The 26,532-nt window shown below is 34.3% G+C and overlaps 3 protein-coding genes across 4 annotated transcripts; all 3 read left to right on the top strand.

The window, feature by feature from the left end:
- Positions 1 to 231: 231 nt before the first annotated feature.
- Positions 232 to 8,750, top strand: TPR7 (Tetratricopeptide repeat (TPR)-like superfamily protein). Of its 2 annotated transcripts, none has more exons than XM_088219270.1 (11): positions 232 to 752; positions 1,300 to 1,530; positions 2,933 to 2,989; positions 3,096 to 3,224; positions 3,482 to 3,559; positions 3,678 to 3,748; positions 4,163 to 4,209; positions 4,315 to 4,513; positions 5,534 to 6,113; positions 6,237 to 6,380; positions 8,165 to 8,750. In XM_088219270.1, the coding sequence occupies exons 1-11, from the start codon at positions 657 to 659 to the stop codon at positions 8,309 to 8,311; spliced, it is 1,779 nt and encodes a 592-aa protein (XP_088075396.1). In that variant the 5' UTR covers positions 232 to 656; the 3' UTR covers positions 8,312 to 8,750. The 2 variants fall into 2 exon arrangements, with proteins under 2 accessions (XP_088075396.1, XP_088075395.1); XM_088219269.1 differs by having other exon boundaries at positions 4,163 to 4,212.
- A 1,140-nt stretch (positions 8,751 to 9,890) lies between these two features.
- LOC110810690 (uncharacterized) lies at positions 9,891 to 11,241 on the top strand. The gene has a single exon (XM_022036932.2). It carries the CDS (start codon positions 10,386 to 10,388, stop codon positions 10,914 to 10,916), a length of 531 nt encoding a protein of 176 aa, XP_021892624.1. The 5' UTR covers positions 9,891 to 10,385; the 3' UTR covers positions 10,917 to 11,241.
- Positions 11,242 to 13,173: 1,932 nt separating this feature from the next.
- On the top strand, positions 13,174 to 25,638 carry RHF2A (RING-H2 group F2A). Its single transcript, XM_022036964.2, has 9 exons — positions 13,174 to 13,339; positions 13,898 to 14,032; positions 14,125 to 14,171; positions 15,346 to 15,408; positions 15,491 to 15,599; positions 15,721 to 16,115; positions 16,487 to 16,594; positions 16,711 to 17,068; positions 25,192 to 25,638. The coding sequence occupies exons 1-8, from the start codon at positions 13,325 to 13,327 to the stop codon at positions 17,021 to 17,023; spliced, it is 1,185 nt and encodes a 394-aa protein (XP_021892656.2). The 5' UTR covers positions 13,174 to 13,324; the 3' UTR covers positions 17,024 to 17,068; positions 25,192 to 25,638.
- The last annotated feature ends 894 nt before the right edge of the window (positions 25,639 to 26,532 follow it).

Genomic DNA, 26,532 nt, shown 5'->3' with positions numbered 1-26,532 from the left:
AACATTTCTTATAAATATAAATCCTAAAAATTACAATTTTATTATTATTATTTTCTAAAAAATAATTTTTATTTGACTACAATATATTTTATCTATAATTAAAAAATATTTTTATTTTAAAAAATTATTTTATTAAACATAGAAAGAAATTGATGTATCTTGAACTGGAATTATTTTATTCCGGATCTGAATTAACTTCCAGCTCTATTTGACTGAACATGACCAAACGCTGCCATTAATATTCATGGAAGGAGTTGACGGACCCCGACAATCCCCCAAATTGAATGGGAATCCAATTCAAAGAAGCAAACTTTTATAAGGGGCATCCAAGTAAAATTTCACTGAAGCTTGGCATATTCCATTCTTCGTGGGTCTTTCTTCTCCTTATTTAGGTTTGGTGGGCTGGCTACCACCTTTCCCATCCATAAACAACACCAGAGATTTAATACGAACAAGAGGAGTAGTTGTTGTTGTTGCTGTTGTTCGGATTTGAATTTTCATTCGACACTCATTTGGAATCTGAATTCTCTGTAAAATTGTGATTTCACTTCGCTCTCGTTTGCTACTTTCTTCTATACGGGTTCTGGGAAAGTTCGATTGTCTTTTTTTGGTTTAATCGCGTTTTGATTGGAGAAAAGTTGTAGTTGTTGTCGAGAATGTTTAACGGAATGATGGATCCCGAGTTGATGAGGCTCGCTCAGGAGCAAATGAGTCGCATGTCGCCTGATGACTTTGCCAGGATCCAACAACAGGTCGCTCTCTCATTGTTTTTTGTTGCTTTGTAAGGTTTTGATTTGAAAATCCGTGTGCAATTGACTGGAAATTTTACCGATGAGGGGTTTGGTTCGGAGTAATTTGATGTTTTCTGCTTAGAATCGAGGGCGTCGATGGTTTTGATTGAATTCCAATTTCTCTTTGTTTATATTGGAATGAGGACACATGCATATAGAGGGCTGGGTTTTACTGTTTTATTCTGATTGAGATTGAAAATTGAAGGTTGCAAGAAGGTTTTGTTGATTGGGTTAATTTGCGGGATTTGCCTGAAATGGATTGATGGGACTGATTAGACCTCTAAAACCCCTTTAATATAATGATTGAGATTACTATTTTTAACTTCAAAAAGGCAACAGAAATTGGGAAAATAGTCTTGAAGCATAGGTTTGTTAAGTGATTAATGGTTAACAAGTATGCTTGCAACTATGCGTTTAATTTCTCAGTTGTTTCTGTTAATTGCTTGTTTGCTAAAAGACTACCATCTAGTTTCTGACTGCGATTAGTCATGCTACCTTGGCATTGTAGATGATGACGAACCCTGAGTTGATGAAAATGGCTACTGAAAGCATGAAGAACATGAGGCCCGAAGACTTGAGACATGCTGCAGAACAGTTAAAGCATACACGTCCCGAGGAGATGGCTGAGATTGGTGAGAAAATGGCCCAAGCTTCACCTGAAGAGATAGCTTCTATGCGATCCCGTGTTGATGCACAGATCAGTTATGAAATAAATGCGGCTGAGATGCTGAAAAAACAGGTAACTATAAGCATAAAATGTCATAACAAGTAGTTTGTCTTTCCAAAGCATAACTTGCTTTGCAATTCAGATGAAGAGAAGAGGAAAGAAATTGTTATCCTTGAAAAAGCACTTACAAAGACCAAGTGTTAGGCATGCAATTTCATTCAAGGAGGCTTCTTCCTTGTTCATTTCTTTCAGGAAAAAAATGATCTGACAATAATGAAATATTGCTGAAAGATTGTACTAGAGATAAAAATTTTATTAACAAGAAGGGATATTTATGTGCTAAGTGCTTAAACAAAAACAAATTTTGTTTTTGATAAGCAAAGAAGCTATATGAACTGTTAGTAAAGAAAAGAAAACACTCGCTGGGAGGATAACTAATTCTCTGAAGGGAAAAGACACTAAGTACGAAACCAAAAATAAAGCAGGGAAGAAGGGGCTAAGCATACCACTTAAAGGAATTAAATGAGAAACACATTGCTATTTGATGAAAGTAACAAAGTCTCTTTCATTGGTGTGACCATGTCCATGCCTAACTCTACTTTGGATGATGGGCTGTTACAATTCTAGTGTATTAGTATTAGTTTCTTATTCTTATTTGGATTAGTATTTCTAATTCTACTAGTTTATTATTTATTAGCTTAATTCTAGTTGGAAAAAAGTTATTTGGAGGTTATTATAAATGCTTTGCAATTTCACTTATTTCAAAAAAAAGAAAATAAATACTTTGCAATTTCACTTATTGATTATTCAATTATTTAATAATATTTTTAGGAGTTTCTTATTTTTCTGGTTGTGATGCAATCAAAATCTTAAGTGTGATGCTTAAGACTTCTTAAATGTGATGTCTAAGAAACCCTAGGTGTGATGTCTGGATTCTTTATCCCTAAATCTTAATTGGACAAATCATCCTATTTGTCTTACATTATATATATTAATAAATCCAGCTTATGATATATTACATGAACTTGCAACTGAGATATAAAATGCCCCATTATGCTCTTCATTCTAAAGGGGTAACCCTGCACCACTAGAATGTTAAACACACAATTTGAGGTAAGGATGAAAATTTGATACAGTAAGAGAGAGGTGGTGGATGTGACGTGGTGACATTTGTTATGTATATTTAAGGGGTGACCATTCCCACTTTAAGTTTTCATTGTTTTGTGCAATGAAATTTAATTGGAAACTATATGGACAGTGTAAAAATTTTGAAAAATAAATGTTTTGTTGTCCTTCGGCAGCATGAATATTTTTTCATGTAATGAAAGAAGTAAGGGGTCTGAACCAAGAGGTTCACTGCTGTGCGTGAGAGAGGGGAATAAGCTGCTATGTTTTATGTCCCAATATTTTCATGTTTCTCTATAAAATATATCTGTTTCTACCATGTTTTCATATGTCCTTTAATACTTGGCAGGGGAATGAACTTCACAGCCAGGGGAAGTTTAATGAGGCCTCACAGAAATATTTGCAAGTGAGGCAGCATTTATATCCATATCAGCTTTCATTACCGGAAATACTCTGAACTGATTTACAAGTCTCCTAGTGTTAATGACAATTCATTTTTGCTTTGATCTTAGGCAAAGAAAAATGTTGAGAAAATTCCATCCTCCAAAGGCAGTACAGTTTTAAAGGCATGCTCGCTTAATTTGATGTCCTGTTACTTGAAAACAAAACAGTATGATGCGTGCATAAAAGAAGGCTCTGAGGTATGAAATGTCATTTTTCCAATATATCATCAAAGTAAGACTTATCTGTACAAGAAAATTGAATATGGAACAAACACAATGGACAATTTGGTGTATTTTGTTGAGTAGGGAGAGGGAACAGGGAACATGAATTCTTTTGCTTCTTTATTTCTGAAGATATAATCCTTGATGAATAACATCAATGCAATGTGTATTCTGACAATTGTGCATGTCTTCGTTCTGATTAAGAATTTAAATAACATATGCTTGTTATTCAGGTTTTGGCATATGATGTAAAGAATGTGAAAGCTCTATACCGGAGGGGTCAAGCATATAAAGCACTAGGCCAATTAGAAGTGAGTTTCTATGTATACATTTTCGTTTTCAACTGGTGGTTTCTGAGTTTCATGTACAAAACAATTTACTGTTATATAATTATCTCCTAACCTGTGTGAACTTTTTTGTAATTTCAAGTGTGCTGTCTCCGACTTAAGCAAGGCTCACGATATTTCCCCTGACGATGAAACAATTACACTGGTCTTGAGGTATGAATATGTCTGACTTCAAACTTGGTAACATTGGAAACTTTGATAGAATGCTGTAGCTTCACTTTTATCATACAAGTAATTATTTCATGCATAGATGCAAATGTTGTAGCATGAATTCTAAGTTTCCACATCCATAGGAAGTTTCTTTTCTTAACAAAAAAAAAAAATCCTCCTAAGGCTTATCATCTTCTGATTACCTTTTCCTCTACCAAATTTAGCTTATTCTTTAGTTTTTGCCAGACTCAGGAACTCCCCATAAATCTATTTCAAATAAGTAAACCCTCCATAAATCAGTTTTGATGTTTTTTGTTACTTTTTATTTAAATAAAGATGTTTTTTGTTAGTTTATTAGAATGTCTCTTACGAATAAAGAGATGATATGCCGGTGATGATGTGTAATTGCTGATACAGGGATGCTGAGGAAAGATTGGCTGAAGAAGGCAGTCACCGCAGGCCAGGTGGTCCGTTATTTTCCTTGATGGATTTGTTTTCCATGTTTAGTTGCATGTTATATATCGTGTACTTTTATTTTCATAGTGCTTTATGCTGTGCATGTTTGATAGGTTTGGTTATTGAAGAAATAACTGAAGAGGTCGAGGCTGTATCATCTGGAAATGATAGAAACTCATTCAGAGAATCCTCACCAAGACAAGTGGATGAAAGCACAGGCTTCTCTAAGAATAAGGGTGGGAATGGTAATGAGGGTGTGACAACCAATTCAGAGAGTTTGCACGCTCTCAAAGATGATTCAGAAGCGATCAGGTCTGATATTTTTTCTCTTCATTTTTTCTTTACGTTTCATATACGTCGGTACTAGCTCTAACTCCATTTTAACTGTCTAGTCATAGTTTCATTCTTCTTGTTGTATTTATAGTTATTTCCTATATGTATTATTCTTATTCTTATTCTTATTCTCACAATTCTCGTAGTTGTAGCTCCTAAAAATTCTAAGGTTTCTTACCACTATTATGATGACTTGAATCCTGCTTATTGTTAGATTAACTGAAAACATATCTTGAAATATGACAAGACCCAAACGCACCCTTGCGTCCACCTTGGATCTGTTCGAATGGATCCATTATGCCTGTGGAATGTACAACTAGGAGGAGAAACCAAGATCTCCTTGCTCTCCTTAATGGTTAGAAATGAAATAAGAACTTGGGATAAAGAAGAATTTTATTTTTACTATTATTTAGGAATTAGAAAGCTATTTGCTATTTTTATTTGTTTTTATTTTTGTTATGGTTTTCTGATTCTCCTTTTCCAGGAGGTCTTTTAGGAGTTCTTATCCTCATGTTTGTATCATTTCCTTCTCTAATCTACTTCTTCTCTATGGCTTTCTATGTTGCTTCTTGACTGGGTCTTGGGAAGTATTTCACCTTATTATTTTGTTTCTAAGAATGGTAATTAAAGAGAATTAAATTGTTAATTTTACATTTGGAATAGATAAAATATCCTAATACAGACATGATTGTTATTCGAATATCATGTGCCAGAATTACCCAAATATGCATATAATATCACGTGAATGTCATGTGCTAGAATTTTGGCTGTGAGCACATATATATTCGGTTTTTGTTGACTTCCCATTTACTGCTGGACTGCCTTATGGTGTTAGTAAAACTAGTAGATAACAATTTTTGCAGCAAGGAGTTCAGTGCTTAAATTGAAGAGTTAATTTTTCCTGTGATTGTCTCTATGCTTAATTTGGTTTTCAGATCTAACTACTAACCTTTTCTTTTTCCTTATATTCTTTTCTCTTTGGGGTTTTTTGAGATGCAGATCATTCCAGAATTTCATGTCTAATGCTGATCCTAACACACTGGCTACTATGAGTGGTGAAAAAGCTGGAGAGATATCTCCTGACATGTTCAAGGCTGCCTCCAGTATGATAAGCAAAATGTCACCTGATGAACTTCAGAAAATGCTCCGGATAGCTTCCTCAGTTCAAGGAGAGAACCAGTATCAAAGAGGGGGGCCTGTAGAAAATGGCTATCGACCTGGATCTATTCCTTCAAACGTGACACCTGACATGCTTAAAGCAGCATCTGATATGATGAATATGATGTCGCCAAATGAGCTCCAGAAGATGTTTGAAATGGCATCCTCTTTAAAGTCAACAACATCAGTCCCTTCATCATCAACTGCAAATGATACTAGACAGGCCTCGTATAATGTTTCAAATTTGTCCGAACCTAGTGCAAGTGGTGCTATGAATGAAGATAATGTTGTGGGTGAGACTAGTTCATCTGGTAGTTCATTTGTGAACTCTAGAAGTGCTCCAAAATCAAACTTCCCTACTTCAACCACTAACTTACAAGAACAGTTAAGAAACCAAATGAAAGATCCAGCAATGTTGCCAGTATGTTTGGTTCCTATACTTCTATCTTTTTTTGTTGGTTTTTGATGCCAGTGGGCACTATCCAGCAAAATTGTAGTTTTGCATTACTTTGTATTTATTTGATTATGCTTGCAATTTGGGCAGATGTTCACGTCAATGATGAAGAATATGAGCCCAGAAATGATGGCAAACATGAGTGAACAATTTGGATTGAAGCTTTCTAAAGAAGATGCTGCAAAGGCTCAGCAAGCCATGTCATCTTTATCACCAGAAGACTTGGATAAAATGGTAACTTCCTTATCCATATTCAAATAATGCTCGTTAATGTTTAGAAAATCCATGGTTTCCGTGCTTTTGATTTCACCCTTTCCAGAGTAATTGAGGTTATTTACTTTGAGAATTTTGAATTTATGGCATCAAAATCTAATTTTTTTTAAGAATTTAATTTTCCTGAAATGTGTGCTTTTTAAGAAATAAATGCAGCAAATAGACAAAAATGCCCCTCCCTTTACTCCTACCAAATAACACTTTGTCTACCACCAAATGCACCTCTTGTTCATCATTTTTTCATTCTCTAATGAAGATGTCTCTCTCTCTCCATCTCTTTCATCGGACATATTACTCTCTCTTTCTTCGCTCTTTTGGCTTACCATCAAGGACATCGTCGATTTTTCTCTCTGTTCAATTTCTGCGCTAGCTTTTGGATGAGTATCTTGTCTCAGTGCTGTCTGAGAATCCCATTCCCATTCAAAATGGGGGCTTCGGCATTGATGAACAAAAGCAAAAAGCTTCTGCTTATGCCACTATCGGCAGAGAGAGAAATGAGTGGATACTGATGATTGGTGTTTCTGTATGGGTTAGTTTGATAGAGGAAAGTGGAAGGAAATGATGAGAATTTGAGCGAAGAGTTTAGGTGTTGAGATTCGATAGGGCTTGTTCTCATGCGTTTGCAGAAAAGAGAATTTTCTTGAAAAGATGAGCGGCGCTGATTTTGCGGGGAAACAATGATTCATTGAGATGAGTTGTTGATAATGATGTTAAGATTTTTGGGAAAATTTCTAAGGAAAAATAAAAAAAGCCAAGCTCCTCAAGGATGCTTCTAAAGGGAAGTTAAAAAAGACAAAATGCAAATGATTTTTTATTGAAAAGGCATTTTAACGCTGGAAGAATAATTTCTTGTATCCTGTTAAATCTGAAGAAAACATTAGTGTAAATTTACCAGCAGTGTTAAAATGATAATTGTGAAGGCCAAGCTCAAGGGGAGCAACAGACTTGTAAAAATTTATGAAGCATGCAACTGAACTTTAGAAGAGAGAATTTTATATCGACCTTCAAACCTAATTAATGAATTAATTAAGTAAAGAAGAATATAAGTTTAAAGAGAAGTTGCAGTTGCTGGATAAAATGTGTGAGGAGACAAGAGACAGAGAGAGAGTGATCTGAGAAAGAAAGAGAGATTCTGTAAGGAGAGAAGAAGATAAGTGATTGGTAATGAGGATAGGTATTTGCTAATGAGAACAGGTTTTATTAGTTATAGATAAAGGGAAAGACATTTAAAGAGTGATTTTAACGGCCATTAATTAATTGGACTTTGTAGTAATGTTCATGGTGAACATGAAAGCTAAGTCACATTTTTAAGTCAATGGACTCATTCTTGTTAGCCTCGAAATCCGAAGACTGTCTTACAATTTATTCTTATTTGAATATTTCAGGAAAGAGTCTATTGTAATTGAGAGATTGGTATTTTTTTATTACTGGATATGTCAATAACATGATTTGTATTTCCGTTTATTGCATCTCTGACTTTGTTACTGCTAACTGATTTGTGTGTGAATTGACTTAGAAACTGAGTTCTGCTATCTTGCTGGTTGGTATCAACTGGTTGTGTTTTTCTGATTGATGCAATTAAATATGGAACTAGAAAATTGTTTAGTTGTATTGCCTAGCAACCATTTATCATAGCGACTTCTGTTTTGGTCCTGTAACTTGATGACTGTAGTGGATTAGTCATCCTGTTACATTGTCTCCAGCTGTGGTGCTACTTTGACAAATCTATTCTAAATTTTCTGCAGATGCGATGGGCCGATAGAATCCAAAGAGGAGTTGAAAGTGCGAAGAAAACAAAAAACTGGTTGCTAGGAAAAGGTGGAATGATTCTCGCAATATGCTTCCTCATTTTAGCAGTGATCCTTCACCGGTTGGGCTACATTGGTAGTTAGGACACACGTCAGCCCTGTCCTCGCATATAGTTGAACCTCATAACTGAGCGATGGTTGTCAGAATCTAACATCCCCATTCACCATGATCGCAAGATATGTTACGAAAGCCAAATGAAAACGAGTATTTGGAAACCGAAGATGACGGAGAATGACATCCGAATGCTTTCAGCTGGCAAACATGACCACCTGCGTTTTCGTCTGTCGTTGCACTTTTTCCGTGAGTCATTATTTATTGACACTCTTTTTTTTAGTAGCATTTATTGTGGGTAAGAGAAGAATGTTGAAAAGAGCAATCTCAAAAAGGAGAGTTCTAGTAATGGTAAAGACTCAATTAGTTTCTGTGATATTAGGCAAAGTGCTTGTGGTACAGAGTATCTAAGAATAAGAATACTTATGAATGATGGTAGGCATCAATTCACTAAGTAATGCTTGATGGGAATTTGTCCCTTTATTCTTCTTTTTTTTTTTTTTGGTTCTCTGTTATTATTACTTTTCTCGCTGACTGTTTATCCGCAATGGGATTGATATCGAGCTGACTGTTTATCCGCAATGGGATTGATATCGAGCACAGGTATTTTGAAATCTACACTCGAAACAACTCAATCATTTAAGTAGGTCGAACTGAATTGACTGACTCGATTTCATATTTTACTAAATGTATGTATATTTACAAGCATTCAATATCGAAATTTACCATTTTCGTCCAAGTGCGAGACAAATTGATACTGACTCAATATTGTTTCTTAATGTTTTTATCATTATTGTTGCTACTATTATTAGTGATGAATTTTATTATCAGAATAAACATATATATTATCGTTGTTGTTATTATTATTATAAATTATTTTATTTTAATTTATTTTTAAATTAAATTACTTTATATTAAAATCTAACTCCAAATTTTTTATTAATAATTTTTGTGTGGGTGAATTAGGAATCTTAATATATGGATATTATTAAATTTTTTATTATTATATACTAATAACAATAATTAAATTTTTTATTTTTATATTAATAGTTATTCTTCTTTTTTTTAAATAGTTAAACGCGTAATTATAAATAATTATTATTTTATTAAATCGTTAATTGTGATTATTTTTAAATATAGTTTGAGTTTGAACATTTTTTATTAAAAAATAATTATTAAAATTTAATATTTATTATAATTTAATTTTTAATATTTTAAAAAAAATTATTATGAATATATTATATTTATTTTAACTTCTAATTTTTTTTATTTTTAATTAAAATAATTATATAATAGTTAAATACTTTTTAAAAATAATTTTAACTAATTAATTATATAATAAATTAACAATATGATATAATTATTTTATTAATTTAATTAAATAAATAAAATTATTCTTTCAACATATTTTAAGATATTTAAAAATAATATAATTATTTAACATTTAAAATAAATAAAAGGGTTCAAAGTTTAATATTTTTTTTTTTAGAAAAAAACAACAGTTTAAACGCGTGATCGGCACGGCTACTCGCTGTATTCAACTTCTCTCCCAGCGCGTGCTTATTCTTATCCTCGTAATGACACTAAAACCGCCAGCATTCAGTTTCCCGTTCCGTTTTAATTTTATCGGGACTCCGTTAATTTAAAAACCTAACAAACAATTAAATAACCTTTTCGAATTTCCCGGCCACTCGCTTTCCGTTTCTTCCCCTCTCTGTCTTCCTTCTCCTCCTCCTCCTTCTTCCTCCATTTATATCCCCTGCTTTTCCCCTTCGCCAAATCCTCCACTTTCTCCCCTCGGAAAATCATGAACATCCTACCGCTGATACCTCTCGATCGATACATAACGATGTTTACTCAGATTACCTGACACTGCCGCGACTCTAAACTTCTCTTTTCTCAATCAGGTAAGAAAAGATGAACCGAGAGAAGCAGTTTCGTTATTCTCTCCCCTGGATTTTGTTTTCTCCAGAAAGTTTCACTAATTTCTCCCTCTAGTATTATTATTGTTATTCTCTGTTTCTGGAATCGACGTCAGCATTGGCTGCTGTTGATTTTACTTTTTGATTAAGAAACAAAAGTTGCGTGACTCGGAATTCAGCCGGGATGACTCGCCAGATATTAATCCGGTCGCCGCCGGTGAATCGGAGGCAGCCATTGCTGTCATTGGAGGAGACGAATTCGACGCCAGGGAGGGCGAGATCGCCGGCGGAGAAGAAGAAGAAGAAGAAGAAGGGGAGGAAGCTGGGAGAGATGGCCGGAGGTGCCGCGGCGGAATGCGCGGCGGTATGTTGTTGCTGTCCGTGTACGGTGATGAACCTTCTGGTTCTGGCAGTCTACCGGTTGCCTTCGGGACTGTGCAAGAAGGCATGGAAGAAGAGATTAAGGCAGCGGAGGAAGCGGCAGAATGGCCTTCTGGTCGGGGATATGTCGCTGAGTCGAGAGAGCGGTAGCTGGCCTTCGGGAATAGATCTTGAGACAGAAGTGAAACGAGTGGCGGACGGAGACGGCGACGGTGCCATCGCCGGCGTCGGCGATTGTGAAACGGAGGCCGTTGATTTGGACAAGGAGATGTGGGACCGGTTCTGTGGGACCGGGTTCTGGAGGAGCCCGTCGCAAAGAGAGGAGGGTTGCTGATTTTTGAGGGGGCAAATTGTCAATGTGGGGCCCACGACGGTGGTGGAATGTAAATGGTGTTTCTGAGGGTTGAGTGCTTGGTGGGAAAGTTCAAAGTGAATTGTAATTAAAATATCAAAAAAAAAGAAAAGGAAGTACATAAAATTTCTTATTAAATCCTTAGGGATAAATGATTTAAGAGTAAATTGTGTAAAAATGTTTTGTAGTTTTATTGTTTTTGTTAGCAATCTCTCTTGACGCGTTCATTGAAACTGTTCATATCAAATTCATCGTTTGTAACTATCTCACATCTCATATCTAATGAAATATAATGAATTGGCACTTATTTAAACTGTTCATATCAAGTTCATCGTTCGGAACCATCTCACATCTGATATCTAATGAAATATAATGAATTGATACGATATTTTAAATATAAATACGTAATTATTTTAAATACATTAATTATTTCTTTATTTTTTCATCATAAGAAATAAATAAGAGAAAACATCTTGTCATTTATTCGACAGTTTATGATCCTCTCACTCAGATAAAAAAAAATGAAATAATCTTGTAGGATTCTTAATAAATTCTTCGATTTTTTCTAAAAGCTATTCATCCGCTTCTCAAATTTCGTGAATAATCACAATATTGAGACATAAGTTTATAATATTTTTAAGTTTAAAAAAATAATATTTAGACACGTAATTTTTTTTCTCTCTTTTAAATTTTGTATGTTTGTTTGAGTTAATTTGATAAAAGTAAAATCAAGTAACATTCAATTAGACTATCAATAAGCTCGTTATGTAATTAAGTTTACATCCCCTTAAGGAATAAAGGTATTGGAGGGTAAGCGACTTGACGAAGAAGAAGGATGTTAATGATGCAATATGTATCATAGATAATGAATCATGTCATCCATGGGGAAAAAAATTGATTTGACATTTTTAGTATGATTATACTTTTATATTATTCAATAGTTATTATAAGATTCAACTATATTATAAAAAAAATTCAAATATTAAATAAAATTATGAATTTTAACTTTTTACTTCGATTGACCTCAAAATAAAAAAAATAGTATAAAAAATGTATTTTCATATTTGAAAGAGTACAAGTATTATAAGTCATTGATTATAAGATCAAATAGAAATATGACTTTTAATCAGTCAGGAAAGTTAATTTAAGAAGCCAATGAGTACTTCGAGCATTACTTTTTATTTCATCATGAGGGTTTGCACTTACTGTTATTATAAGCGATATGTCTAAGTCTCGTATGAAGAATAGTGTCAAAATTTTAGTTGATGTTAGTAGACGATTTGTTATAATAAATAAGTAATAGTTTTTTTCTAGCTATATACCCTCTACTCTAAATATCGAATAAGATCAAGTTTCTAACTTTTAGATATTTATAATTATTGATATTTTGGCATATTAAATAATTATTATTAGTTTATTATATCGTATGTTGGGTAGATCCAATTTTAGTATGAATCTTAGTAATGATGTGTATAATAAATTAATCACGTTAAATGTGAAATCAAATATGTATAAATGAGAAAATTTAGACTATATCAAAGAAAAAAAATGAAATTATAGAATTCTATTTATTGTGGAACATACCATGTGATTTAGCGAAGAAAAAAATTATTTTTCTCTATATAATACCTCCCTAATATAAATTATGTTCGTTATAAAAAATAATTAAATCTATTGAATAAAATTTTACAATTGAATTATACTTTTTAATTCAATTTAGTAACATGATATTCAAATTTTATACGTAAATTACAGTATATTAATTATAAAAAAATCTTAAAAATTTGATAATAAATTATAAAGTTTGACACAATTTTTATAATTCACTTATATTTAGTGAATCGTACCATATTCATTCTAATATTCTATTTTAATAAAATTAATTTTTATCATATTTTAGTAAAATTTTTATTATTTGTTACATAAGTTTTTTAAATAAATTATTTGTTCAAAATAGTATTAATTTAATAAAAAATAATTTTATTATATTTTTTTAAAGGTAATTTTAATAAATATAATTATTGAATTAAATATATATATTTTTAGATAAATAATTAAAATAATTAATTTATTTTATTTATTAAAAAGAAAAAAGAAAAAACAAAAGCGAACAGGATATCGCAGAAAGTTGAATAAACGAATTTGGACACGTGTTGAATTCTAGGCTGTTGAGGACCGAGCTCAGGTTCTCTTTTCTGTCGGTCTTCTCCCGAAAAAGCCCCCAAAAAGTCATCCCTCATCTCTCCATGAAAATTCCATTAACGCACCATTAGCCCTCCTTTCTTCTTCCTTTGCCTCGCTCTCTAAATTTTAGGGTTTCAATCACTTTCCCCTCCTCGATCTATTGACTATTCTCCGGTCAATTTTGCGTTTCATCGCTGTTGTTGATTATGGCTTCCAGCGAGGTAATTAATTTCTATCCCCTTCGATGTATATCATGTCTGGTTGCTGTCGAAGAGAAGCGGATGATTTTTTGAAAGTTGGATAGTTAGGAAACATGGGATTCTGATGATTCTTTTCATATTCACCTCGAAATTATTGCTCGTGGTCGATGAAACTCCTTCTAATTGTTCAATTTCTAAGTTTCAGCTTTATTTTAAGTGATGGTGAGTCAGTTTTCCTGTCTTGTATAGGGATTATCTCCGATGGCGATTTAAGTTACTGCCGTAGTTTTGATGGATATTTTGTTCCGCGTACCATAGTTATACGAATATGATTGTCTTTCCGATAATATAAGTGCTAGTCTTGGGGCTAATTTTGCGAAATAAATTTGTTTTCTATAACTAAGAGTTAGAGTAGTTTGTAAGCTAGGTTTGTGTGTATGGTTAGATTGATTGGCTGTTGATTGCGTTTATTAAAGAATGCTTGCATCGGTTTCATGTTACAAGTTCAAAGTGTATGAGGTTCTCGGGATGTTTTCTTTATGGTAGTATTGAAGAGTCCTCGTGGTTTTGGGTTTGTAGGGAATGGAAGAGACAAAGAGCCCGGAGGCCCATTTGACATCTGCGGCAGCTTTTGTGGAAGGGGGCATCCAAGATGCGTGTGATGATGCTTGTAGCATATGCCTTGAAAACTTCTGCGAAAGCGACCCATCTACAGTAATTATTATATTTGATATAAATGCTTTTATTGGCCATGTGTCCTTGAGCTTTTTTTTTTATTTCAGTCCGATTTTGTGTTTCGTTTGCAGGTAACTAGTTGCAAACATGAGTTCCATCTCCAGTGCATCCTTGAATGGTAATGTTGCCTTTTATCTTTGAGTCTAGTTGTTTTGTTGTTTTTAAGAAGTAGTCGTTTGATCAGAAAGTCTGAGGCTGAGATTTCAGCAGATAATTTAGGAAATAAATAAACAAATTAGATTTTGATGTATAAATTTTGTAACATATAGAGATATCTGATTCCATGGAAGTTGTTAATTATTTCTAGGTAATAGTGTAATATTTTTGTTCCTTAGCCTTTTTTAACGATTGGTTTGGCCAAAATACTCGAGGTTTGGCAACCTCTGTTTTCTTTGTACTTCTTTTGCCTGGTGCAGCAGCTATACTGTGACCTCATTACTAATATATTCATGATTAATGGTAAAAAAGCAACCATTGAACAGCCACTTCTGGAATCCAGGATTCCGGTAACATGCATCCAAGACTCTGGATGAAATGTAACTCTTTAGTTTATGCGGAGAAAATGGTTAAACATCCATAAGTTCATAAAGACAGTACAACACTCTTGGTGTTTGCTGTTGAATATACAAAAAGCATAGTTTTATCTGTTGGGCTATGTTTGTTCTGATTTTCTACTTTATAGCTCATCCTCTTTAATTATTTCTTCTTCTGGATTTCTACTTGAAATGTATTTGTTCATTGATCTGAGGTTTGGTAGTTTTATGTTCAAATATCAACTCGCATTGCATAGTCATGGGCCTTCTATTTCATGGTTTTCACTTTGAAAATAGACAATAATAAGAAATACAATGGTTAATTCTCTAAGTTAGGCCTATAACCAGATTTTGGCAATCCTTCATTATGATTTTTCAGTATCTTGGCCTTAAGCATATTTAGATCAAGGGAACCTACCAATTATTTTTAAATTTTTAATCTCAAGTAACTCTTAAGCTCATGGGGTTCTAAGCCCAACTAGTTTTTAGTTACTTGATTTTTCTATCCACCTTTTAGCTTCAAATACCATTGTCAATTTTTTATGTTTGACTTAACAGTTAGCTAGCTTTGCAAGTATTCCGCACACTAGCATTTTCACCGGAAAATAGCTTTTAGTTGTGTTGGCTAAGAAAAAGAGGTAATTCAAACAGGCATTGCGATCCTTGAAGTTCAAGTTTATCCAAAACCTTTTGGAGAGACTTGCTACAGCTTATGAAAGAGAAGTAAGCACTTTATTTTTTAAAACTTTAATGTTGCAGGTGTCAGAGAAGCTCACAGTGCCCCATGTGTTGGCAGCCAATCAGTCTGAAAGATCCTACCAGGTTGATATTGTGGTTCCTCTACTATTAATTTCTTTTATTTTGGTTTAATTGAAGGTTCAATTGATATTATTATTTTTTTCAGTCAGGAGTTACTTGAGGCTGTTGAACGGGAAAGGAGCTTCAGGTTCAATCCACCTAGGAATACCACTATATTTCATCATCCAACTCTTGGGGATTTTGAGTTGCAACATGTTTGTACTTCTCCCATTTTATTACCAGTCTTATTTTCAGCATTTTTCTTGTCAATATACTGCACAATGGGCATTAATTTCTGAGGTGAAAGTTCATTGTAAAGTGGTTCTCTTGATGCAGTTGCCAGTAGGCGTGAATGATGCTGAGCTTGAAGAGCGAATTATCCAGCACTTAGCTGCTGCTGCCGCAATGGGACGAGCACGCCACATTGCTAGAAGAGACGGCCAGAGGAATAGGTCCTCAGCTCAAGGCCGCCCGCAGTTCTTGGTATTTTCAACTCATGCTAATACATCACCTACTGGTGCTGTTTCTTCATCTCCAACTCAGAGAGCTGAAGGTGAACCAGCTCCTGCAATCATAATAGGCACTCCATCTTCCCCTCGTAGAGCTGCCGAGGAAGAGTCTTCACAATTAAATACACCAGTACCTTCTGCCCAATCCCATCAGGCTTCTGGCTCAGCACCTGAATCAAGTATTCTTGTTTCTGGTCAACATGGCAATCCTTTGAACAATAGGTATTTATCATTCTTTAACGAGATTTGCTTTTTCATTTTCTTCCAGTTTAACTTCAAGATCCTGTTTGGTTCATTTTCTATCCGACTTTTAGTTTTAATAATTGCACTAGTCTTGATTTGCATGATAACAAGATGACTTTCTTTTTCGTTTGAGCTACTCTACTCCTAAGAATTCAAGGTGGGGGTAAGGACAACTCAAACTCAAAGAATCTATGTTCAGAACTTCAAATTACGTATATCAACACCGACATGAATATCAAAACTAGGAATGACTAGGAATTGAATTGGAAATGATCCTGTAAAAAAATTATAAATGTAAGCATTTTTACAATCCAACTTCAGTAGTTGATAGGTATGCTATTCCTTTGTAGGAGGTCTCCTAATCAGTCTTCTCCAAACAATCAAGACAAAGCAGGACCATCGGAATTCCAATCTTTTTCAGAGTCTTTAAAATCCCGATTTAATGCTGTTTCAATGAGGTAATCATATTATGGAAGGATATAATGTGTTCAACTATATGGACTATATTGATATCATTTTTTTCCTTCTCTCTTATCTTTCTTTGCTTGAATTATTGGTTATGTGTTTGTTTTAGGTACAAAGAGTCAATTTCAAAGAGTACACGGGGGTGGAAAGAAAGATTTTTCTCTCGCAACACCTCCATGGCAGATATTGGCTCCGAAGTTAGGAGAGAGGTCAATGCTGGAATTGCAACAGTCTCACGCATGATGGAGCATCTGGAAACCAAAGATAACAATAGATCTGGTGATGCTTCCGGTTCAAACAGTTCTGGTAATAGCTCAGTTTCAGAATTGAACAACCAGCAGATACCACAGGTGGATGGCAGCAATGCCTTAAATGAAACCAGCGTGCAAGCCTCTTGCACTGCAACTTCTGGTTCAAATTAAGCATTATAGATAGTTGCATGAGCAGAAAGCATTTTGTTGCCAAAGGTAAGTTTAATTCTTTCTTTTTCAAAATATAAAGGTAAGTTTAATTCTTTTTTTTTTTTTGAAATATAAAGGTAAGTTTAATTCTTGATATGCTTGGAGTTTGGTAACTGAATGGTTTAATATTCTTGAGATTGATGCTCATTTCTGTCTAGTTTTTATAACTTGTTGTTTCTACTGGTGGAGAATACATATTTGCTGTGTCTTTTATGAGTTTATTGATGCCAGGAATTTTGGTTGGAACAATTCTAAGATTTACATGTGACAGTGTGCGCTCTGCCTTATATCTTGACTTACCTTGTAGTTATTCTAGGCAACTAAAGCACACAAGCAACGAAAAATTACTGAAGAAATTTTATTTGATTAGCATGGAAGGATAACGCAGTCTTGAAAAATATGAAGCATTACTTATGACTAACTTGTAGTACATCAATATTAATCTGCACTTTCATTTAAAAAAAAATGAAATGCCTTAATTAATCTCCATCCAAACATCAAAGTACATGACAGGAATCCAAAATAAATTTAAAGCATAAATAAATGAAAATAAGATGCCCGATTAAAAGAATTGATAGTTACCATCATAGACGCAAGCTTCCTGTACGTCTCTAACAGCAGCCTGCTCAACAATGTTTCTAACTTGTAGTGAGGATCTTGGACACATTGCTGATGTTTTGACTAACTTTGAACAACTCTTTTACTTGGGTGATTCTCCTTGCTAACTTTTTTTTTTTTTTTTGAGATAAAAGTATGATAAGTATATTGATGTGTCGGCACCAAGGGGGTGCTATCCATGTACAAAAAATTTACAAGTGAATAAGCATATTTACGATGGAACCAAAATCATCAATGTTACCTTTTCCCACATTCCATTTAGAGCACTCAAAGACTGTTTTGCTGACTTGCATAATCCCCTTCCAAAGATTCATGCCATATGTGCTGCGTTCCAAGATGGAATCGTTTTGCTTCTTATTCGCAGCCCATTTATATTCAATGACTTTTTTCCACAAACTATTATCTTCATTCCAGTATCTCCATATCTATTCTCCTTGAAGTGCTTTATTCAAAACCCCTTGCTAACTTGTTTATTTATGTTACACTGTTATTTTCCTCTAAAAAAGTTCTAGGAACAGCGAATTTGAGACAGTGGATATAGAAAAAGGGAGTCTGATAAGAAAAAGAACAGAGAAAGCAAGAGAGCTTAAGGCGATCTTGAGACAGAGGGGGTTGTGGGAAATTTCCCAATTTTCTATTGTAATAAGCAATACTCCCAAATCTATAAATCTTAATTATTGATAGGAATAGTAGGACTTGACAAAATGGAACTTAAAAAGACCAAGAGGCCCTTATTCTATTAACAACAAACAGTAGCTAGAAGTAAGCTAGCACTGATACAAGTCCCAACAATTAAAAGATCTACAAAATTTATTGTCAAGAACATTTGGTTTTGCTGTGCTTTAGAGCTATGCTGACATTATGTATATCTAAACAAGTACAGGAGTCTGTGAAGGGATTGGGCAGGGTAAAGTTTTGCTTGTGCATTTGACAAACAGGGACATGTAGTGTAAACGTTCATCAAAACGGAACTTGGTGAGTTAAAGTAAAGATTAATCAACTAAGTATTGAGTTGAAATTTTAGAAAGTTTGAAGACAGAATTGTAATGATGCTCAAACTCCAAGGATGTGGTCTGTAGTGACAAGTTCACGTGTGATGGTTTATAGGTGATTTTAGTGATTTTTTAGCAAGAAAGGTATTAATAATTATGTGGGTATTTTGTTAAAATTAACTTCATTTTTGTTTATGGTGGGTGAGTTGAAATACAAGATTTGTCAATTCAGGACTATGTTTGCAGTTTTAAAGCCTGTAGTCCGAATTCTAGTCAGGCTCAAAATGTAAGAACTCAATTTACCCTTTTTCTTTTGAAAGCCGCAGGTTCAATCAATCTTTTTTGTTTTAGCTAATAATGTTTTGCAGCATTCGCACTTAGAACCTCAAGGAGACTAACTTTGTACCTTTTGGTTTATTCTCTGGGTCCTTATATCGAAATCTTGTGCTTTTTCATGCGAATTTGTACAAGATATTACAAATCTAAGCACAGATGGAGCAAGAGGAGGCTAGTCTATTAACAGGGGGAAAGAGACTGAAGAACTTGAGGATAAGAAATAACTTCTCTTTTTTCTTCTTTTATTCATCAATAATCAGCAACATTTTATAGGCAAAGGAAGGAAGAAAAAGACAAAAACTAACAAACTTCCCTAGTGGAAGGGAAAAACAGCACAACCTGGCAGTAACCATTTTGTTATATTGCCCGGTTGTAAAAGACAGAAAAAGAAAAAAATAAAGAAAAATAATTCTACACTCCTCAATCTAGGTTACATAAATGTTTAGTAAGTCTAGATTGGATATTAATTCGTTGAAGAATCCTTTGGAAAGTGCCTTTATTAAAATATCTGCAGTTTGTTGATTAGTAGGAACGTGGAGTATTGTAATGGTCTGATCTTCAATCTTCTCCCTGATGAAGTGCCTATCTATTTCCGAGTGTTTAGTTCAATCATGATATACCGGATTTTTAGCTATGCTGATTGTTGCTTTATTGTCGCACCATACTTTCATTGGAGTAGTAACCAAGAATTTCGTTTCCATTAGAATTATTTTTAATCAAATTCCCTCACATATTCCATGAGCAAGTGACTGAAATTCAGCTTTTGCGCTACTTTGTGACACAACAGATTGTTTCTTGCTCCGCCAAGTGACTAAGTTTTTCCAAACGTAAGTACAGTATTCAGACTTAGATCTTCTGTCAGTTATAGAACCCGCCCAATCAGTATCTGTGTAGATTTCAATATTTCTGTTCATTGTTTTTTAGAAAAATAGTCATTGTCCTGGAGTTTTTTAAGGTGTTTTAAGATCCGATATGTCATATTCATATGAATATTAGTAGGTTGGTTCATGAATTGACTTGTAGTACTTACAGCAAAACTGATGTCAGGTCTAGTAGAAGCAAGATATATAAGTTTGTCCACAAGTCTCTGATATCTTTCTTTATCAACTGGCTTACTCTTTTTAAATCCAACTTTTGTAGTCGTTTCCATGGGAGTTTCTGCTGGTTTACCCCTGAGCATCCCTGTTTCTTTTAGCAGGTCAAAAACATATTTCCTTTGTGACACAGATCCCCTTTTTAGAACGAGCAAATTCCATTTTCAGAAAATACCTGAGTGCTCCAAGATCTTTTATCTCAAATCTTGTGGCAAGAAAACTTTTGAGTTTTTGAATTTTCTCTATGTTATCATCTGTTAAAATAATATCATCAATATAGACAATTAGGATAGTTTTTTTACCAGAGGCACCGTTCTTGACAAACAAAGTATGATCAGACTGACGTTGCTCATAACCCATATATTTAACTGCTTTGGTAAATCTGTCAAACCAAGCTCTCGGAGATTGTTTTAGACCATAGAGTGCCTTTTTGAGTTTGCATACCTTGTGAGTTTTATATGTGGTCTCAAGGTCTGGAGGAACTTCCATATATACATCTTCTTCCAAATCTCCATTGAGAAATGCATTCTTTACATCAAGTTGACAGAGAGGCCAATCAAGATTAGAGGCAAGAGAGAGTAATATTCGGATAGTGTTGTGCTTAGTCACTAGGGGCGAATGTCTCCTGATAATCTATCCTGTAGGACTGAGTGAAGCCTTTAGCTAGTAGACGAGCTTTGTACCAATTCACATTTCCATCAGGATTGTGTTTTACAGTAAATACCCATTTGCACCCAACTTTATGTTTTCCCGGTGGAAGTTCCGTCAGTTCTCAAGTCTTGTTCTTTTCAAGAGCCCTAATCTCTTCTTGAATAGCATCTCTCCACATTGACAATGCAAGAGTTTCATGAATGGTTCTAGGTTTAATAGGGCTGCCATTGAGTTTGCTTATATATGCATGATACTTTGAGAACAAGTTGCTGAATGAAATGTAATCCTGTGTAGAGTGTTTAGTACAAGATCGAATTCATTTCCGCAAAGCAATAGGTAACACGGTATCATGATCAGTAGTGGTAGCCGTATCAGAAATTGTGCTTGAAAACTCATTACCTGATGTGTTCTTATTGCTTGAAACTGGAATAGACTTATGGCAATGTGTAGTTGGTTCCGAATCTTTATTAACTGGAGTTTTGTGTCTTCTAGTATAAACACGTAACTCTTTGTTGATAGTAGTAGGTATAGGTTCAAATTCAGACTTTTTGATACTGGTTTCAGAAAAATTTGATGAGGACTCGGGAATAGTGAGGGGAGAAAAAGTGAGAGGTGGTGTACTTATATCCATACTTGATATTCCTGATTAGGACTTTCCCTCTGAATATCAGTAGTGGGATAGAATGACTAGTTTTCAAAAAAAGTGACATCCATAGTGTTGTAGAAACGACGGGTCTTGGAACAAAAACATTTGTATCCTTTTTGACTTGGTGAATATCCAACAAAAACACATTTAATTGTCCGTGGGTCAAGTTTACCTCTGAAGTGAGTATGAACATGAACATAGGCGGAACAATCAAAAACTTTATAGGGAAGGGTATGAAGAATATGAGATTGCGGAAAGGCCCTGAGGAGGATATCATAGAGTATTCGAAATGAGAGAGTTCGGGAGGGCATGCGGTTTATCAAGTATGCAGCGGTGAGAACAACCTCTCCCCAAAGAAATTTTGGAATGTGGGTAACGAACATGATTGATCGGGCTACTTCAAGAATGTGTCTATTTTTCTGTCCAGCTATGCTATTTTGTTGTGGAGAATTGACATAGGAACTTTGATGGATAATGCCGTGGTCAGAAAAATATTGGTTCACAGTGGTTTCAAAGTATTCATACCCATTGTCTGACCTCACTACTTGGATGTTGGTGTGAAATTGAATTTGAATCATAATGTGAAATTTTTTAAAAATCTGGCCAACTTCAGATTTTTCTTTCATGAGAAAAATTCAGGTAATTCTAGTGTGATCATCAATAAAAGATACAAACCATTTTGTCCCGGTAATATTAGTGATCCGAGAGGAACCCCATACATCATTATGAATTAATGAAAAATGTTGTGGGTTAGTAAACAGAACTGGAAAATGAATTTCGAATATGTTTGGACAGCTGACATACTTCATATTGAAAGGAAGTTGGATTTTCATTTCGAAACAAAGTAGGAAATAGTTTTTTTAAGTATATGAAGTTATGATGTCCTAAATGATAATGCCATAACATGATAAGACATTCCATATTTAAGTTGTTTACAGATTCAGGATTAGTATATACTGTATGATGAGTTTGTCTATTAAGAGAAGAGTTGTCAACTTGCAATAGATAAAGAGCCGAATCCATACTAGCATTGTCAATCGTTTTCCTCGAGTCCAAGTCTTGAAATTCACACAGTTTAGAGTTAAATGTAACTACACAATTCAAGTCCTGTGATAATTTACTTACTGACAGGAGATTGTATTCCAAATTTGGAACACATAGCACAGAGTACAAAATTAACTTGGGTGTCAGTGCAATTATTCATGTTCCTTCGACCTGGGAGTTAGAGCCATCAGCAATTTTAACTGAGAATTTATTTATGCACTTATTATATTTCTTAAATAATGAGATATCCCCGGTCATATGATCGGAAGCACCTGAGTCAATAATCCATATTCCCCTTTTTGTGGAATAAGTTGAGAAATAAAAAAAAAATTCTTTGTGAGCTGTAAAAGCATTACTGAGAACCATATTGGTGAAAACAATTTTTGGAGGAGGTTGATTTGTTTAGGACTAAATAAGGAGCTTCTGGTAGAAACGGCTGCAGTGGATCCCTCCTTTGTTGAGATAAAATTGCCCCGATGAATTTCCTCAATTTCCTGCTTTCGTGTTTTCTTCTTCTCAGCTGGTTTTCCGTGAAGTTTCCAGCATCTTCCACGAACGTGTCCCGACTTTTTATAGTATTCACATCATGGCCGTCCTTTTTGCTCAGTCACCCGACTTGTGAGAACAACACCAGTTTCGGGTGAGAGAGATATGCTTTTAGTAGGGTTAGGGTTGAGTTGCGAGTCACCCATCATCACTTTCTTCTTGCTTTCTTCGCGTCGCACCTCCGAGAACACCTCTCTGATGTTTGGGAGAGGTTTGGTTCAAAGAATGTGTCCTCTTACCTCGTCGAGGTTTTTGTTCAGTCCGAAAAGAAACTTGAAGATTCGTCTCTGTTCTACGATGTTTCGGAATCTCCTGGCATCCTCTGGGCAGCTCCAAGCATGTTCCTCAAAAACATCAAGTTGCTGCTATTTTCGAGTTACTGTTTTTTCTTTTTGACGCAGGTTGTGAAGGCTTGCTTCGATTTCGAAGATGGCAGAAGTGTTGTCGCGAGTAGAGTAGAACTCACGAGCTACGACCCAGATATCGTGCGCAGTCTCATAAAGGAGGAAATTTTTGCCAATCTCAGTGGTCATTGAGTTCACCAATCAAGGCATAACAAGATTGTTCTCAACTTTCCATATCCGAGCATTTGGATCATTCGTGGGAGGAGGTGAGAGCTCTCTAGTGAAATATTCATCTCGGCCTTTTCCTCGGATGAACATCAACACCGAGGACGACCACTGAAGATAGTTACTGCCATTTAGTCGATGGCCAGTAATGAAAGATGGAGCCTGATTAGCCAGAGCATGACGGTCAGGCACCGGAAGGTGAGAACCCAAAAGAACTTTGAGCGGAAAAGTGGTCTGCTCATCCATTGCCTATTGAATGCAAGAGGGATGCTGAAGAATTTGGATCAGGCTTGCTCTGATACCATGAAGAACTTGAGAATAAAAAATAACTTCTCTTTTTTTTCTTTTATTCATCGATAATCAGCAACATTTTATAGGCAAAGGAATGAAGAAAAAGATAAAAACTAACAAATTTCTCTAGTGGAAGGGAAAAATAGCACAACCTGACAGTAACCATTTTGTTATATTGTCAGGTTGTAAAAGACAGAAAAAGAAAAAATATAGAAAAATAATTCTACAGAGACCATATACCATACAACTTAGGATTAGCGTAAATCTCAATTGACATGCTGTCCATGCCTGTCTGTGCTTTCCCTGCTGTGATAAGAAGACTCGAACATTACCGCACAATATAGGACCGTTGTTCTTTTCTTGATGTTCTTCAGAAGTTTTGGTATAAGTCATGGTATTTTATTTGAAAATATCCTTTGAACCTCTACTCATTCTTGACAGAAAGGGCTGTGCTGCAGTTTTCTTGATGTTCTTCAAAAAATTTTATAATAAATTGTAGTACTTTCCCTGGAAAGATCCTTCAGATTCCTCTCTCTCTCTCTCTCTTGGTGTATCTTACGACTCTTTTTATGGACGAAGGAAAATATATTAATAAGGCACGAAGGAGGTGCCACTCATAAACAAAATAAGAGAGCATCAATCAATTTCTATAAGAAAATTCTCAACACTGACTTCATTCTTTTTAGGATTCCTTGTTTCTTACCACTACCAAATCTTCATAACAGTCATAAAGTGGCTCATAGAGCTTCAATCACTTACCCAACTACCGAATGTTCATAACAGCCATAAAGTGGCTCATAGAGCATCAGTCACTTTCTATCTTTTTCACTGCAGAAAAACCCCATCTAACTGCATCCTAATTTCTTTCAGCTACTTATGAGTCTAGTAATACGACCCTTTCAGGTTCTTGTTTGATCTCATCTCTATTTGGGATATGAGATCAATAATGTGTATTGGCTTGACCTGCTGTACCTGCTACAGAGTAGTATTTCCATGTTTTTTTCAGTATAGGTGATTCTGCTGACATATTGTGTCATCTCCATGCGTTACTTTTTTCAGTTTGTAACTCCATTATGTAATCTAAAGGGTTGCTAGCTCTTTAGATTACACAGCAAGAAGATATGGGATAGGGTTGTCAGAGAGGATTGAGAAAGCCACATGGATCATTGACCTCATAAACTCAAACTTTTTTTTTTTGAAATAAAAAGAATCTTCATAAACTCATAAACTTCCTTTCATGTTTGAGTCTTGTTACTATGTCAGTGATATATGTCTTACCATTTAAAGTTGCATCTTCATGTTAACCCACCGCTAACAACAAGTTGGAATGTTTCTTTTTCAGACATCAGATGCGGTGGATAATATTTTCGCTCGTTGAAAAAGTGATTGGTAATTGAGATCCGATTCAAAAATAAAGCAAGCTGGAAAGGGGGAGGCACTTTCGATATGGATATTGCAGAAACAGTAGATGATTGTAAATCAGTTTAAACGTAAAATCTAAGCTTACATGTTTCTTTTAAAAAAGATAGTTTAAACTTATATAATATCTATTGAATTCTGTATGGTTGCTGCTGGCCTGCTCTTTTAGATGTTTGTGTGTGATTGCAACGAAGCATACATGGGAAGAAGATTCCTTTTAAACCGAACTTTTTAGAGGATTGTAGCTCACAGGAGAATATAAATATATCTGTACATGATATGATGACTTAAGGGTTGAAGCTGGCAGCTGAAGCCCATTTAGTAATTTAAGCAAATGCAGTTCCATCGGATGCATTTGCCTGTATGTGTTTGTGCTGCTGCTCCTGACAGTGTTAGGTCCCAAATCTTTGATTACATTTTTCATTTGTTAATTGCAGATGCACTATGTATTTGGGTGGGTAGCTTGATTGAGTTATATTTTTATTGGTGAAGTCCCTATATCTTATATACGTGTACATACATTCTGTGCGAAAGAAAGTAGTTATAACATATTAAAACTTAGAATAAAAAAGTGTGATTGATTTATAAAACTATTCAGGAGAATAATGAGGGAAGACATCATGTGTGATGCGTGTCTGTTGCATTAAACCATTTTTCATAAACTGTTTGGAACGGCAGTTCATATTTTTGTGGTTAAATGATGTGTGGTATATTTTGCCTCTTGCATGGATATGTTATTTACTGAGTGTAATATTTTGAAGAATATTAAGAGATAAAAATTAAATTAATTTAGAATTTAAAAAAAAATAATAATCAATTCTCTACTCAGAACCTATGAAATTTAAATAAATAATATTTTAAATTAATGAGAGAAAAAAATTAATTTATTTTAAAACAAAAATCATTTTGCTGCTAATCATTTCAATTGTTTTAACAATTATTTTCTGTCATTCTATTACCAATATTTATTATTTTATTTGTGGGGAAAAAAATTACTTTTTAATTTTTAATAAATACAAAATCAAAAATTAATTTAACAGCAACAAGCTGTGTAAGTATATTTATTAACTTTATGTTAACTATTTATATTTAAAAATAATAAGTGTAATATTAATTTACTGTCAATTTTTATTTATTATAAATTACTTATAAATTGTTTTAAAATTTAATGATAATAGTTTTCAAATAATATTTATCTTATTAATTAAAAATATATATTTTTTAAAAATCTAAATCATTTGAATAATTTTTTAAAATAATTTTA

Source organism: Carica papaya, chromosome 5 (genome assembly GCF_054855325.1).
Source record: "Carica papaya isolate Zhongbai chromosome 5, ASM5485532v1, whole genome shotgun sequence".
Taxonomy (NCBI): domain Eukaryota; kingdom Viridiplantae; phylum Streptophyta; class Magnoliopsida; order Brassicales; family Caricaceae; genus Carica; species Carica papaya.
Note: the sequence above shows the minus strand (reverse complement) of the source record. Positions and strands in the feature narration are given on the sequence as shown.